Raw genomic sequence first — 17,686 nt, forward strand, 5'->3', positions numbered from 1 at the left:
TTTGGGTCTTCCTATTCAGGGCTTTTAGTTCTGCTTTAATCCAGTGCACTATTCCAGGTGTGTATCTAATGACTGGCATTGCTCAGATATTGCCTTGATAGCATTTCCTCCACTGAGGAAAACTTTAAGCTCTTCTTTATTCTCATTATGTATTTAGTTCCAAACTTTTTGACTTCAGCATACATGAGACATACAGCTTGAAGTATAGTATTTGTAGTGATCTTCTTCATCCAGAATCTTGATATTATTTCAATAGGGCAAATTGATTTCTTCAGTTTTCACTATTTTCCCCTATTGATGGTAATCAACACCTAGTGTTGTCCTTATTGACCCAGGTCATAACTAACCCAGTATAGGTTTCTGTTCTGACCCCCCTCCGTATGGTGAGGCACGCCAACACAAGATTACTGCTAGACAATTTATTCACAGTAAATTAACACACCGACAAGACTTTGGCAGCAACCCAGACTTCCAAGATAAGAAATGCACACGAGAGCTTCTCCAGCGTTAGTATATTAGTTGAATCCTGCAAACAGCCTCCTCTCAAAGTTTCTTCTTATATACTCTCTTGGGAGCGGCCTAATCACAACCACCTGGGTCCAATTACCTCCTTTGTCTCCTTAATTGCGGCCAGCGTTTATCCGCCTGTCTCTGCCGGGCGTCCAGGACCAATTCCCTCTGAACCTCATCACTGCTCAAAGGCCTGACGTCTTCACCACTGCTCCAGAGCCTGACGTCATGGACACACTCCCTTTGGCTTTCACCACTGTTCCATGCCTTAGGTGCCTCCTGGTGGCCAACCAGCCTCTCTGGTCCCTGCTCGGAGTCTGAACCCTGTCCAGGGTCCTCCACATCTTCCAGAGCCAACTCATAAGGTCCCTCGCTATCGGAGTCTGTTTGCAGCTCCAACGGCTCCTGCTGGGCCACAACAGGTTTATATAAATTATATATCACCATGTGTTTATGAGAGACACTCTTTATCTGACTTCTATTATGATGATTACGTATCTATGCATAATATAATGGTAAGATTAGCTACATTGTAGTTACTAATAAGCATCCTGAACTTTTATACTATGCCACCTAATAATATTCCACAGGCCACTAATAGCTACCACCAGATTTGTCTCCTTTTGATGGATCCTGCATTTCTTTCTAAGGAAAAGAAATCTGTTTTTCTTTCAGAAATAGATATATTCCCAACTACAGGATTGATTTTTTCCCCAGATTTGAATGCAGTGCTGTTCCCCATAACTGAAAGTCTTCTAGATAAATTGCAGCATCTACTCCTTCATGATAAATCTGTATGTAACAAATTGTATCAACAACCTCTGATTAGGACATAAAAAGTACATTCACTTTTAAGTAACAGCTTGACCTACATTTTACTATCTAATATATATCAGATTGAATTGCTGCAGCTATTTATTTATTTAACTTCTATTCTGCCACAGACATCCTTTAATCTAGTCAGAATCATTAAGGAATTTGATAAAACCAGATTATTCAGGAATTTATTGATTTACATTTGGCTTAGTACCATGTTTTTCTGGAAGAAACAAAACTGCATTTATTCTGCATTTGTGTTTTAAAATGGATAAAATATTTTGATTATACACAACATAAAAGAAATATGCAAAATATATTTAGTTACAACATAATGCTGAATTTACATTTAGAATTCAGAAATTCTGCAGTATAGGCAGGGGTGTCAAACTCAACGCTGAATCCAGTCTGCGGGGTGTTTAGATCGCGCCCTGGAAACAGTGAAGAACTGGCTCACAGTGCCTCTGCCAGTGAAAACGGAGCTCTGGAGGACCACATTCATCGCAGCCAAAAAGCTTAGGAGCCCATTTTCTCTGGCAGAGTGCTCAGGCCACCACAGGTGTCCCCGACACGAGTTATGGTGAGCTGGCCACACTCACCCTGGTCTCACCCACTCCATACACACCCTCCAAGGTCAAACACAACCCTGATGCGGCCCACAATGAAATCAAGTTTGACACTCCTGGTAATAGGCCTTATCACCTTGATCTTTCTAATTTCACAGCAACCAGTATCAGCAACAGACATATCTCATAAAATATATTTATGCATTTCATTTTTTAAAAAGATATTTTGAAAAGTATGGAATTTTACTTACACAGAAATATTAGTAATCTATCGCACATAGGTGTAGGATAATGTACGGCCACCACATGATTTGTCTCCTCTTGATGGGCGGCCAAATTACTGCAGCCAGCCACCATCACCTCTGTCAACTCACCATTGCTACGTTGCTTCAGGACAACTCCACACAGCCAACTCGCTGGTGGACAATTCCCTGGGGACAGCCAGAAGGACAGATGGGTGAGCAAGCGGTTGGGCAGAGTGCAGAGCAGCGGCGTCCAGGGGCTTCCCATTTTTATACATTCTGGCATGCTGCTGCCAAGCTCTGTGCCAAAGAGGCCGGAGACAGCAGCAGTGATGGTGTGTGTGAAAATGGGACATCCCTGGCAGTCACTGCCTCCCTATTGCTGCTGCCGTCCTCGGTTTCTTTGGCCCGAACCTAGGTGGCAGCAGTAGCAGCAGTGACGGGTGTGTATGTGAAAATGGGAACCCGCTAGCAGCTACTGCTGCTCTGCACTCTGTTCAACCACTGGCTCAACCTCCTGGCTCTCTCCCCATCTGCCCCAGAGAGTTGGCCATTTGGAGTTGTCTGGCAACTTGATGACAGTGAGTTGACAGACGTGACTTGGTGGTAAGCTGTAGGCAGTGAGTTCACAGCACTGAGCTGGCCGCAGCAAGTTGTCTCATTCCAGTCACACATATGTATGTATATGGCCATTAAGTGCAGAACATTATATCTTCCTCTGGATTTACAAGAGAGTGTGTGATTACTTTGGAAAAATAACAGCCAACAGTCAACATGCTGGCTTCCATCAATTGCTAAAAATACTTCAGGAACCAGATGCAAATACACTGTGATTTTCATAAATGTCTGATTTGGACAACTTCAACGTCTCCTCTTTTACACAAAGCATTGCAGTATTAACCATGGCCATTGTTCCTTGTTCTTATACAAAACTATTCCAAGAAAACCATTTTCAGCCAAAAGAATTGGTGGCAAAGGGAAAGCGGAGCAAAGGCTGTGTTTGTAGGGATCTACAGTTTGTCAGAAATGATCTGACAAAGCATAATTTTAGGTATGTTTACGTAGGCTGAAGTTCCGTTGTGGAAGCTTGTCCAATAGTATACAAATCATAGAAAGCAAGCAAAAAAAAATAGTATTTTAAAAAATACAACTGCAATTCTCTCTCAAACAATAAATATTATATAAATTTACAGAATTAATTAAGCAGATGTCAGTCTTCATAATAACATTATGCAAGCGTGTTCCAGAAATAGGAAAGGGGGGGAATAATATTGAATCCAATGACCAGAAGGCATCTAGGACACAGAGTCTTGTTTTATGAAGTTCCGACAGTCCTCCAAAAATGAAATCTTCAGCTCATGAGCATGCTGTTTTCTTTCAAAATAATGTATTTATAACTGGAAGCAAACATCTTTTTATGCTTGTACTGCTGATGGCTAGAATACAATAAGAATGTGATCAATATTTCAAAAGAAGGAGGCTATAATTATTAAAAAGATAATAGTTTGGAACAAAATCTTGATATGCTGATAGTACAACTTGCAGTCAAGCCAGGTATGATTAAGCTGCAGTCAGCAGAAACCGACACTTATTTCTGGTATAACAGCAATTATATGGTTCTCTTCTCTTTGGTCAAAAAAACCCAAAAAACAAAGTAACCAAGTCCCATTTCTTTCAAGATAGCAAATATTGCAAATCTGGCACAACCTTTGTGTGATGATAGCTGCATCTTCAGGCAGGGATATTGGGCTTTTTCTGTTTGTTTACAATGTTCATTAGCAAATGAACGTATGATGTCAACAAGTCATCCATTTTGTAACCCTTGGAAAAAAGCAAAACAATATTTATAGAGATAAACATCCACATACCATTCAAAAGAGACCATCAAAAGCCAAAAGAGAAACAAAAAAAGCAAAACACCTCCTCACCAGCAATTAACACCCAGATGAGAAGATTAACATCAAGATTAACATTAGACCAACAGCCAAAAAAGCAAACAAACTGCCGAATCAAACAGCCACTATGATCACTCCCACCAACATTGACAGGAACAAGCCGCTAGTATACAGAGAGAGAGCAAACCCCACTACCTACTACATATAGGAATGGGATGAATCAAAACATTTTTTTCTAGGAAGTATAGTAATAGACTCCCTGAAGTCTATTTTGTGATGAGCAATTTGTAGATATCTAAATTGCTCGTTCATGAAATACTTTTAGGAAATGTAGGAATCATGTAGGCTGACAATGTTTTGCTGGCTGGAAATCAGGCATCGTTCTTTCCTCCTTTTTTAGCAACCAAGGGGCTATAGTACAGATAGTCTTCAACTTATAACCACAATTGGGCTCAACACTTATGTTGCTAAGACAGTTGTTAAGTGAGTTTTGCCCACTTTATGACCTTTCCTGCCACAGCTGTTAAGTGAATTGCTGCAGTTGTTAAGTTAGTAACACAGTCATTAAGTGAATCCGGCTTCCCCACTGACTTTGCTTATCAGAAGGTCGCAAAGGGGATCACATGATCCCTGGATACTGCAACCATCATAAGTACATGCCAGATGCCAAGTGTCCAATTTTGATCACATGATCATGGGGATTCTACAATGTTCATAAGTGTGAAAAACGGTTATAAGTCACTTTTCAGTGCTGTTGTAACTTTGAACCAGGGGTGGGTTTCTGCCAGTTCTAACCTCTTCTATAGAAGAGGTTCCACAAATCTACAGTGCCATTTAGAACCGGTTCCAGCTCCCTCCCCCCACCCATCCGCACATCATCAAGCTGAAGAGTGAGAGGAGGAATTCTGGGAGTTGAAGTCCACAAGTCTTAAAGCTGTCAAGTTTGAATACCCCTGGGTTTTTTTTTCTAAAGGGTTAGGGGTGCAAGGATCTTGTAATTTGACAGCTTTAAGACTTGCACACTTCAATGCCAGAGTTCCTGTGCCAACATGACTGGAGGAAGAATTTTGTGCTTCAAATGCCAGAGTTTCTGAGCCAACATTTTGGTTGCTAAGCAAGAGCATTGTTAAGTGAGTTTCGCCACATTTTACAAGTTGGCCATGCCTACCCAGTCACATGGCTGCCAAGCCACTCCCACCTGGTCACATGGCCAGCAAGCCACTCCCACAAAACAGGCCACACCTACAGAAACTTGAAAAGTTATCTTTTTCTTACCAGAAATGTCTCACAAAGAATTCGATTTCCTCGTACCAGGTTTCCTATTGTCATGTGAAAATACGTGCTACCACTGCTCCAGTTAGAAATTTTATTGAAGGGATAAAGAGCTAAGATCTCCTGTAGGACAACATAAATGATACATGTAAGATTGTTTTTTTTTTTTAAAGGGACTTGTGGCTATTTTGAGACATCAGATCAGATACTTCTAAAAAGTATCATGATGTTTTTTTTTCCTCACATTATCCTGGAAATATCTTTTGATTTAAAATGGATTATTTTTAGGGACAGCTGTTCCTAGATCAAATTGTTCTAATCATGATCGACTTTCCTCTATTATCATTATTATAATTCAGCTTGGAGGTTCCCTTTCTGGGAACCATCTCATAACTAACTTCATTTAGCAATAAGTTGTTCCTTCCTAGCTTTACCAGTCCTAAGTAAAAAAATCTGTTGTGATTGATTTTATTTTTCTGTGAAAGATAGCATTCTGAAGAGCCAATGTGAGTGATAAAGAAAGTGATTCAGGCTTCAAAAGTATTTTTATCCAATATATACTGAACAGAAATAACAGCAGAACTGATACGTTCACAGCCATGGTCAAACAATTATTTACTTGTAAAATGTTTAGGCTGCCTCAATCTCTCACAATTCTTTACCTAAGTAATTCATTTAATTAATTCTACCATAAATCAATTGTGTGAACTTTTTCCAGATTATAATTGAGCCAAATTTTTGAAAAACAATCTCTTACCTTAGTTTTTGAATGTATTATGGAAATCCCTTGTTTGTTGATAGCAATCAATACTATGTCAGGGAAATTTGGCTCTGATGTTTGCTAATAAAATAGAAAAAGGCAGAATGCGGTCACCGGACTGTTTTTTCATATCATAACATCAATTATTATCTGTTATTAAACACTGGAATCACCAGTATTATGGAACAAATTACTGTAGGAATAGGGGTAGGTCAAAAGCTGCTCTTGGAGAAACAACTGAAATTGGTTAAGGCCAGGATAATCAGTCCTCATAGAATTTACACAAGTGAATAATCAGTAAGAGATTTCTTTTAAACAAAAAACAACTTAATATGGTGGCACTCCCCCCCCCCCCCCAAGATCCTATAGAACCATTGAACTGACCTTCACTTCAAAGAAGGCTGAGCCAAATGTTGGCCAACGATATATGAACTTCAAGAAGGCGATTTTGGCCTCATCCACACTTTTTTGCCCAAGTTTGCTGACAGCAGAAATAATATTCTGTAATGCAACATGAATCACAACTAATCAGGTTTTTTTACCATTAGAATTATTTTCTTGGGTAGGGTGAAATTAGCCTTTCCTTGTACCCATAATCACACAAATTGATTTACTTTAGAACTTTTCACTCCAGGATTAAAAATAATATATTTTGTTATAGGCAGAAATGATGGCACTGAGGAGTGTAAATTATTCCTTAAGTTTCCAAATGAGAAATGACTAAAGTGTGGCACTTGTAACAATTAAAAGGAAGTATAACAACTATAACTGCAGAATTTTTGAAATGATTGTATTAGTGAGAAATTTTGCAAGGAGTAAACTAGATTTATTTGCAGATAAACTCCACAAAATATATTAAGGTGTGTTCAGTATTGTAAATTACACCAAATCTATAATTGGGGTGGCACATAAATTATGGAAAATAAATAAATTATGGGATATAAATCAGTAGCTTTATAAAGCTGATCAATAGAGGAAAGCTAATGCAAGTTTTAAATAGATCATAATACTAAAATAATGTAAGATTCTTTATACCCGTTTCCACTCCTCTGGGGATAGTATTGGAATCATGTTCTCAGGCACTAGTTCCTTCAGTATTTTAGGTATCGCAGCATATTGTGTTCGATCACTGTTAAAACGAACTCTGAAAATCAGCCCAGCCAGTTGAACGACATCCTCCTTTGAACACTTGTGATAGCCCCTCAGATACTTTGGCAGTTCCTGAAACAAAGACCATAATTGACCCATTCTGTAGTTTGGCTGACATATATGCAAAAAGAAAAGAGATTAGCATTGACTGAAATTATTTCCATATTTGAAATGATGTGTGCATGAAGGAAAACGTGAAAACATTCGATATCTTGTACTATTCAGTCCTTATTTCTAGGAAGTTTCTTTTTTATTGAAATTTTTTTAATATTTCCCCTTCCCTCCCTCCACCCCAACCCTGCCACCCCCTCCAACCCTCCCTCCCCCCAACTTCCCAGAGCAAAATACAGGGTATAAACATTTAACAATCATACACTAACATAAGCTAACTAACTATAACATCTTACCTCCCTCTTGTACTTTAACTCCCCTTTTATTAAGCTAAATTTAGATAAATTATAACATTCTTTGTTCATTCATAAGCTAATTGAAATTCCTTAGTCCAATATTTATTTTGAATGTAGTCAATCCATCTTCTCCATTCCAACTTGTATTTCTCATTTGAATAATCTTTCCAATATGCTGATATTTTAGCCATCTCAGCTAAGTTTACTACTTTAAATGTCCATTCTTGAATAATAGGCAATTCTTCCTTCTTCCAGCAATCTTGTTGCCATTATTAAATTCAGAATCAAAATTAGTCTCTATAACTGTACAGTCTGTAATTATACCTAGCAAACAACTGATAAATGAATTTTATCCTCTTTTTAAGAATATTTTGAATAATCCACCATATTTTTATCCAAAATGCTTTAGCTTTTTTACAAATCCACCATACATAAGCATCAACACATTCACATCTCGAACATTTGAATTATAAATTCGGATACATACAAGCTAACTTTTTAGAATCTAAATACCAACTATAAAACATCTTATAAAAATTCTCTCAAGTTTTAAGCTTGTATAAATTTTACATTTCTTACCCAAATCTTTTCCCATGTTTCCATCATTATTAAACAAAGTTTAATTCTACCATTCTTCCAACTTTACATCTTTTTTTAAAATATTGGTATCATTTGAAGAAGAAATAAAAACTTAAGCAAGAGGTTCATTTTTACGACTGTTATCCTTCACAGCAAAGACAATTGAAATTTTTCCCATTTATTCATCTCTATCTATATTTTGTGCCATAATGGTTCATAATTATACTTATATAATTTCCCATTTGAAATTGTAATATAAACTCCTAAATATATAACCTTTTTTACTATCTCACATCCTGTTAGTTTTTCTGATTCTTCTTTTTTATTTATCCTGGAGATGGTGGGTATCCAGCCTTTAGTACATTACTGTAAAAATCTTTTGCCTTCCAAACTGAATTAAGACGATATCTTTCTTCTAAGTAATTCACCACCAATCCGGCTGGAACCTCCCATCTATATTGTATCTGGCGATTTCTAAGTTCGTCAACTAGGAATGCATAGTCCTTTCTGGATCTCAACATTTTAAGGGGAATTTCCTTCAGTACTGCCACCTCCTGTCCTGCCACCTGTAGCTTGTTTTTGTAAGTTGCTTGTAATATTCCATTCCTTGTTTTCCTGGTGACAAAATAGATTACAATATCTCTTGGTAGTTGTCTCTGTCTCGCAATCCATGAATTAACACGATAAATTTTATCAATCTGCCAATCATATTCTGCTTTTGGTTCACCAATTAACTGAGCAAAAGCTTCTGTAAAATCTCTTTCAAATTTTCTTGGTTATTTTCTTTCAGGCCTCTTATTCTGAAAGCAAATTCCATCACTCTGTATTGTATCATTGTAACTTCTGCCTCTGATTTTTCAATCTTGATTTGAGACTCATCAACTTTGTTCTCCAAATTCACATTAGACTGGTTAATTTCTTCCACCCTATCATCCAATGATGTTACATAACCAAACAAATCCTTAAATGCATCCACTATATCATCTCTTATTTGTGGTTTGTGGGTTTGGATTAAATCCTTAATTTCAGACATATGTCAGACACATCTTTAAGGGCAGTTGTAATTTTTTCTTGCAAAACAGAGGCATGTGCTTTAAAGCACTTTGGAGAGCTTCAAATGTCACTGTTTGTGTATCCACTAAAGGTAATAAAGACTGCAATTTAGGTGGCTAGGCTGGGAGGCTTCCAGCACTCTTAGAAGCACTTATTTTTATTTGTTTTGAAGCCATTTCCGAATATTCAAATCACACTTTCCAGCGGCCAAATTATTGAGTCCAAAAAGTCCACTTAATCCGCAAATTTGTTGGATCTTGTAGTTTATTAGTAAACCAATACTGTTTTCTTTAATCTTGAATTCTTGGTTCTTTTAACGACGTTAACAAGCACTTAACAAATACTTTCCTTTTAAGTTTCACCACACCCTTTGACTTCCAGACACCATTCTCATTACCCTTTTGTTCCCCTCAATTTCACAGAAGGAAGTGATACTGCATCAGAGTTAAAGTTTGTACTGCAATTATAATCTCTCCTGTCTTTGCTCTGCCTGCTTCTTATTCAAGTGTAGATTAAAACATTGATTGCAGGGATGGTCGCGGCATTTTGTTCTGCTGCAGCAGAAGCATCCTGGATGCGGAGCTTTGTCGGGCTGCTGGGGGGCTCTCACCCTTCAAGCCCCAGAATTGCTCCTGGGGGTCTATGGGGAGCTCTACCCTTGCCCTGCTGCTCACCTCCCCCTCTTTTCCTGAGGGGAGAGTTTTCAAGCTGCTAGACAGCTGATTTACGCTGTTCTAGCAGCTTAAACGCGATCACGGGGCTGGCATTCCCACAGGAACGTCCTTCAATGCCTACAGTGCCGGAAGTTCCGGAAGTTTCTTGCAAGCTTTCTGTTTTGCAGTAAAACATCAAGATAGAAGCAGAAAGTCTCTGGTTCAGACACATTCTGAAGGCTTGATTTTCTGGTTGACTGTGACTGTTTCAAAATGTTATTTAAGTTACTTTGCAGTGTCAGCTATAAAAATGCTTTTTAAAATTTTTTGTTAAGCTATCATGGGGAAGACTGGTTTTTTAATCTAATTAGTTTCAGTTTGATCAATCCAATACATACAGCCAAGAAGTTTATTTCATTGCCATTAATTATATAGTGCAATCAGTATTTCATATATGCTGTAGAATGTATATATTATGATAAATCAAGCTTTGATGCAAAAATTTATTTAGATAGTCCAGCTAGTTGCTATCATCAATCCTGTTTACCTGATGATAATGAAAGATGCAATCAGCCTTCAAATCCTTCCCAGGTATCACATTCAGCCACAACTTTCTCATGAAGTAGACCTGGTAATTCATAGTGGTGGGAAACACTAGAAAAACAATGTCAGACATTTAGGTAAAAGACTTCAAAGAGGCATGTACAGGCACTTAAATATATATTCTACATTGAACCAGAGCATGAGGAAAAATAAGCTTTCTAGCAACTGGGAAATATTGTATTATTTTTCAGGTCAATTATACATCAGGTAATAACTATTCAATAAATCAATGTTTCTGCATAAATGTCTATTTACTTCAATACAAGAACCCCACAAGTAACGTGTAACACACTCTCTTAATCAGGTTACTACCTTTCATAGTAAAACTAAAATATAGCTATTATAAGTAGAAGCCATAGAGGACTTCTAGATCCTTCAGGGAATCTTATGCACATTTACCTGAAAGCCACATTAGACAAAGGAGCTTATTTTCAAATAGACATGCAAAACATACACTGTAAATATTAATTTCTATAAAAAGTTTTTAAAAAGGGGAGAGAAATTGAATTGCGGACTTTTTGCTGCTTTTTAATTGGATCCTAATAATTTTAAAAGAAGCAGCTGTTATAAGGGAGAATCACAATTTTATTTTCAATAATTGAGAGTATTGACCAATCTTATGAAAAATGGCTATGTTTTGAACTCTCAGGTGGATAATTTCCCTCTGATAAAGGCACAGATAGCTTCTAGGTTACCCTCAACACCCCATATTTCATCTTTCCATCTCCATACCCTCCTTTCCTGGCCTGTTCTTCCGAGTCCAGTCCGTCACCTGTCTTAAGGAGTCAAAGAAATAATCTGCTTCATTCTGGCTGATCACCTAGAATAGATAATAAAACGGAAGCTGAGTTACTACAAATAATTGAATTTATTAGCATTCTGAGACAACATTACAGAAAAACCAGCATAAACTGTCAGTTTCCTTTCTGGACAATTAAAGATGCTTTCTTATATCAGGAACATCTCCCCACACAAGCAGTCCATTTCTGCTCTTACATCATTGACTGGATAATTTTTGTACGTCCCCATTTAAGAGCAGCAACCAAGTCCATTTTTTTTCTACTGAAGCCAGTGGTGGGTTCCTACCAGTTCAGACCGGTTCGGTCAAACCGGTAGCGGTTTGGCAGCCTGGGTCCCTGGAACTGGCAGCGACCCAGGCCTGCAACACCCCCAAACTGGTTCTCTGGGCAGTGCCATAGGTGCTGCCATCTTGTTTTTGAGTTCTGTGCATGTGCAGAACAATTTTAATTGCACTGCACATGTGCACACGGCATACACATGAGTGATCCGGCAGTAATGCCTACCGGAACCCACCCCTGACTGAAGCCAAACATAGGGAAACAATGGAATTGAATTGCATGTATAGCAATAGCAATAGCACTTAGATTTATATACCGCTTCACAGTATGCATGTATTTATTTATTTATCAAATATATATAGCCACCCATCTCAGGAAAAGCTACTATGAGAAGTGAACAACAATCAAATAAAAGAACACATGTATAAAGCAATCATTATAACAACTGTAGATGGCCTCTTTTCAGGTTCAATGTATGTGGGAGATTAAAATGTTACTTTTAACATAGAGATTAATTTAAATTGCTTATCTTCATAGACTTGATATACTGAATGTTATTGTTGTTTATTAAATATTTTTCTAAATTGTCCAAAGCTAAAAGTTGAAGGACTGAGTGGCAAATAAAAGTCATTGAATTAAAATAATAACACCAGCATCAACAACTATCTCCTAAAATGTAACACAGAATAAAAGTAAAGAGCAGAAATTAGGGTTTGACGGAAATGATGCAAAGTGGAACTCACACACAATAAGATGACAAAGCAGCCATTTGGATATTTGAGGAATAAGAAGCAAAAATATTTTTAGACCCACCAAAACTTTCTAGTTTTCCAAATCTCTTTATCAAATGGAACTGATATACCTTATGTCATATTACCTTATCTGAAATCTTGATAAAGAGGCTAAATCCATCCAAGGAGCTCAATTCCATCTTGTTGCCAATCATCTGACATAGATCCCATACTTTTGTGTTTGTTCCTACATCAAAAACCTGGTACATAAGAACAGGAAGATAAAATGGCTAGTTTAGAAGGGAAAAGAATAGGTGCAACTTGCACAGGTGTACAGGCTGCTAAAAGTAGGCTACCTGCCTGCTTGACTGTTTGTTACTGGAAAATAAAGCAAAATATATTTAAGAACACAATGTGATTATCAGATGCTGAAAAAAGCAACAGAAGATGACTATTACCATTATCACTCCTTATGCTTTGCTCAGGTGTGCCTAGATAGACCATGATAGATAGATGAAAGAAAGAGAGAAAGAAGAGAAGGGAAGAGGAAGGAAAGAAGGAAGGAAGGAAGGTAGATAGGTAGGTAGGTTTATAGGCTGTCCTTATCTCAAGGTAACTCTATTACTGTCTGATTCACCATAAGAGTTTCTCTCAATAGTCACTTCTTCTAAGCTGATTTTTTTCCCCTCTCTTTCCCATCCATTCCACAGATGACAATGAAATTTTTATCCCACCTTTTTATATATAACTCAAGAGGGCAAGAATACTTTACTCCTCCCTCCTATTCCCACCCTCCCATCCATAATGACAAACCTTTGAAGTAGGTTGGGATGAGAGAGATGACTGGCCTTAAAGAAGAGTCCTCTTAAACCTGGAATATATATCGATATGAAAATAAAAGAACTTAACCTCACCTGCTCTGTTTCATTTGGAAAATGAATCTTGTGAGAAATCTTGGTGATATTATTCTGAATTGCCTCCACCTCTACACTGTGTGGAGCCCACTTCCGACAGCCACTCCTGAAGAACAGAAATACAAATGGCTCTTAGAACTACCTTTGATGGAGAAGTTCTCAATGCTAACACAAGAGGATCAATTTTCACCAGCCTCACAGGAAAGGTAGTTGAAGTGGGGGTAAAAATAGAGAAAACTGAAGCTGAAGGTGTTTTTCTTTTTTTTAAACACAGACACAGTTTCTACCCATGTATGCAATAAAATATCACATATATTTTGGACCAGAGAGTGAAGGGAGAGAAAACAAATTGCATTCACAAAAAGACCTTAATGAAAAACAAAACCACTAAAGGATGAGGAGATTAAATTAATCTCTCCTCAGGAAAGGAAGATTATCCTCTTCATAATAATTGTAGATTAGTTTATACATTATATACTGTAGGTTCTATAGACCTGATTAGCATTCTGTAAAAAAAAGCATGAGCTTATCTCTGAGAATTAAAAACCTTCTACCTCATCACTTTTTGGATCCTATGTCTGCATTCCAATGCCAGATTCTCCTTCAGACGAGTCTCAATGAACTTCTGAACATGTTTCAGCAATGATTTACTAGGTGGAAAAAGGCCTGTGCAGAGCCATAGTAATTGCCAACCATTATTCAGGCTATACCTGCCAATTTGATAAATAATTTCAAAATTTGCATACAAATATCCATAACCTAAGCCAAAAACACTTCAGACTTAGAAATCTATTAGGCAACTTAGACTGATTTTATGATTTGTGTTTTCTTTACACGAATGCTAGTAATCTTTTATTGTGAAACTCAAGGAGTTTCTGGAATCCAATTGCAGCTCCCCTCTCCCCAAGATCCACAAATCAATATGTTCTTTTTTTGTTGCAACCACTGATATAAAATTTATCCTATTAAGAGAACTCCCAACCTAATACTCCAACTTGGCACTTCCAGTGCCAACCAAAATTTTCATGTCAATTTGAAACATTTGGTGGGAAATACTTTTTTCGTTACCTGTTGTGGTTTTCTGTTAACTGTTTCAAGATCTGACAATAGACCTCATCTTGCAGAGTATCTTCCTGAATTGCCACTAAAAATATCTGGTCAGTAAGTTCCACAGGAGATCTCTCTTGCTTTGAGGGATAATCTCCCATGTATTTCATAATGGGTGAGCAAAAAAATATAAGGAAAGATTTAACAAAAAAATAAGTACAAACTACAAACCAACTCAAAACTCCTTCTAAGTGCAGCATGTAACTAGTTAGTGAATGCTCTTTAGTAGAAGCTAGATTTGACTATTATGATAGTGCTCTCTTACATACCCATCCAATTTGGTCACCTAAAATCTGAATTCACTCTTCATCCTCTTCTCAATTTTCTGCACTCAAATAAATCAAACCATGTCAAACAATTAACAAAAATGTAAAGGTATGTATCGATACCTATGTGTTTGTTTAATTTTTATTAAAAATATTTCCAAGTCAGGGACGGAAGCATAGAACCAGTTCATAGAAAATAATTCTGCTCATTACCAAATAAGCTAACTTTAACATAAAGGATATCAATGAAGGTCTGGCAAGCAAAGTCCCAGAGGTCTGGATTAGAACACACCTTCTTTAGCAAAGGCTTTTTCAGGGGCTCCCTAGAATGAGCCCACAGATGACTCCGCCCTCGGGACTTGGATAAAACTGCCTTGCTGATTGATTCCTTCTCAGGTACTCTGAAGAAACATAAAACTATTTCAAAATTTGATCTGCTCAATATAGACAACTGATTCATATATGTTGCTTACAGGCTAATATAATTAGGATTGGGATCTTCCCTAGAATTCTCTAGCCCTATCACCACTTACCACTCAGAATTAGAATTAATTCATAAAGTAACAAAAAGGACAAAGCCATTTTCATATAGCAAAATCCTAAACCTCTCTGTTAACATCTATCAGAAAGAATCAAGCAAATTAAAAAGTTGCTATGGATATACACTATGTTATCAAATAGAAATTCCTTCTTACAAAAGAGGTCTTTAGGAGTTGAAAGTTTAACTGGATCCAGAATATGGGCTACCCTAGCAGGCTTTGAAACTAAAGAGCTGTATGTACTGGAATGGCCTGGTTGAAAGACTCACAAAGCAACGAGACTGAACTACAGATCAGTCTTTCTAATTTACAGACATGGCTGTAATGAATGGGGTTGAAGATAGAAGAGGATCTGTCTCTCTCTTCAATATACCTAATATGGTGCTGAGATGGCAGCAGAAAGATGACTGCAGCAAGGTGGTAACAAGTTGTCCCAATCCAGCTTGTATGTTCTATAGAGGAATATAGCTCCTGTAAATGCAGTGAAGCACTACCATTTTGCCCCCTCAAATGCCTTTTGGGTGCTGTGATTATTTAATGCTAATATTCCCTTGTAGCACTTATCAGTCTGAGCTATTTCTTAGTGCAGTCAGTATTAGTTTATGAAAGCAAACTTTGAGATAGCACTTTAGAATTGCTATGCAGGAAAGCTCTTTCTCTAGTTCACTCTATTATTTATACGTTAAGAATAATAAGTTATTTCAATGATGTCCTTCACACAGAACAATCACACATGGACCAGATACCCTTTCTGAGGAGACCAGTATGGAAGACAAAATATAATTAATAACTAATACAGATTTTAATGCAATACTCATTGATTCGTCCTCAATTAGGCTTAAAAGGCAATACAAGTATATTTCTCAAGGAAATGTAAAAAATTGTATAAAACATAATAAGGTGTACCTGAAGTGCTCATAGGAGAATTCTTCCAGAGTGTATGACTTCACAGTTGCATTCTCTTCCTCGGGTTCTTCCACATGAGAGTTTAGCGATACTAACCTCCGTTGTTCAGGTGACATCATCAGCAAGCTCTGGAAAGATATGGCCATTTGAAGACACTTCACTTATGGTCATGGCAGCAACATAATATTAGAAATTAAGCCATGTATTAAGCCATGGATTTTCAGGAAAATATTTATGAACAGGACTTCTCTTTCTGCCAGATTTGCTCAAAGATGTTTGACAGAAAAAGAGAAGGAAGGAAGCACATCAGCATTTTTCTAAAGTTAGAGGATTCATTCCAAAAAGTTTCTCAAAGGGGCTAGTACTGTACTTGAACAAGACCAACAGAACAGATTTTGGAATTTAGCAATTAATTATTTCATATCTATATATTTAGGGTAATAGACAATATGTTTATCTCACATAGATTCTGATAACAATCAATCAAGAACAAACAAATGTGATAAAAATAATCACATTTATAACTCATTATATTAGTTATCTATGAATTACAGTAATTTTCTGTGCAGGCTTGATTATGCTGTTAAATAAAGCCACACAGGAAAATTAGTACAAGGGCAAAGTTAATTTTAAGACCAAAGAACTATTATTATTGTAATGAAAAAATGAAATGGGAATTTGGCTTAAATATTCTTACAAAGTAAACCTAGCTAGTGGCTGAAGTACTATGCCTTGTTTGCTAGAAACTGGCTAGAAAGAAACAAGATAAACTGGAGTGATAAAGAACATTTTAGAGAGTGACAAGGAGCCATTTTATAAGAGTACCCCCACCCCCCACCTTTCTTTTTTCCACAACTAGTTTATTATCTTTATTATTCAGGGAATTAAGTGGCAGTCATTTGTCAGAGTTAAGCATTGAACCTGCATTATTTGATCCTTACCAATATTTGACTGGAAGGCTTTGTAACTGTAGGGATGATATAGATGGTCTCTGATGACACAAGCCCAGAACCATTGGTTCGCTCATTTTGAGCAGGGATCCAGCCTTGATTTTCTCCTAGTCTTTTGTCCTTGGTTAAAATCAACAAGTCCCCCTTCTTGAAGGCCAAAATGGTAGCGTCACCTGGGAAACAAAAACTGAAGCATATTATTTCAACTATTATACATCAGATCTAAAATGCATGATGATGTTTCAGATTGAAGCATGAGTCCACTTTCTAACAATGACAAAATCCCATTGTCTCTGTTTTGTGTAAGAATAGATACTTCAGGTTATGTCATAAGTGCTTATAACATGTTTAATATCATCAATGTTTTCTACCACTTCATCTTTCTCATTTCCCAAAAGTGTCTGCTATGTAGAAAAAGACTGCAATATGTTTTTTACTAGCACTGGGAAAAGAATTAGTCCGATCATCCTTTTCTCTGCAATTGATACTGTACACCACCAGGAAAAGTCAAATCACACAAAGATAACAAGTAAGTTCCTCATGAATTCCCAAGAAAGAAAACTGAAAGAAGCCTAAGTGGAACTTGGATAAGAGAATAATATCAACTGGCAGAAACTGGGAAAAAGAGCCTAAACCCAATCTTTTCTAGTCAATCTTGTTTCTTGAGAAAAGAATGTAAAAACAATGTA

The 17,686-nt window shown here is 37.1% G+C and overlaps 1 protein-coding gene across 1 annotated transcript in view; it reads right to left on the minus strand.

Moving 5' to 3' along the window:
* Positions 1–1,537: 1,537 nt before the first annotated feature.
* MYO7B (myosin VIIB) overlaps positions 1,538–17,686 on the minus strand; it is a 63,391-nt gene continuing 47,242 nt past the window's right edge. Inside the window, exons 34-47 of the mRNA XM_032225648.1 lie at positions 16,989–17,170; positions 16,048–16,175; positions 14,846–15,003; positions 14,298–14,451; positions 13,784–13,939; positions 13,230–13,335; positions 12,462–12,575; positions 11,238–11,325; positions 10,450–10,556; positions 7,097–7,282; positions 6,446–6,562; positions 6,059–6,142; positions 5,305–5,424; positions 1,538–3,955 (exon numbers count right to left, since the gene is read on the minus strand). Coding sequence (XP_032081539.1) covers positions 3,866–3,955; positions 5,305–5,424; positions 6,059–6,142; positions 6,446–6,562; positions 7,097–7,282; positions 10,450–10,556; positions 11,238–11,325; positions 12,462–12,575; positions 13,230–13,335; positions 13,784–13,939; positions 14,298–14,451; positions 14,846–15,003; positions 16,048–16,175; positions 16,989–17,170 — 1,790 coding nt within the window. The 3' untranslated portion in view covers positions 1,538–3,865. The remainder of the gene's footprint in view (positions 3,956–5,304; positions 5,425–6,058; positions 6,143–6,445; positions 6,563–7,096; positions 7,283–10,449; positions 10,557–11,237; positions 11,326–12,461; positions 12,576–13,229; positions 13,336–13,783; positions 13,940–14,297; positions 14,452–14,845; positions 15,004–16,047; positions 16,176–16,988; positions 17,171–17,686) is intronic.

Source organism: Thamnophis elegans, chromosome 10 (assembly GCF_009769535.1).
Source record: "Thamnophis elegans isolate rThaEle1 chromosome 10, rThaEle1.pri, whole genome shotgun sequence".
NCBI classification, from domain to species: Eukaryota; Metazoa; Chordata; class Lepidosauria; order Squamata; family Colubridae; genus Thamnophis; species Thamnophis elegans.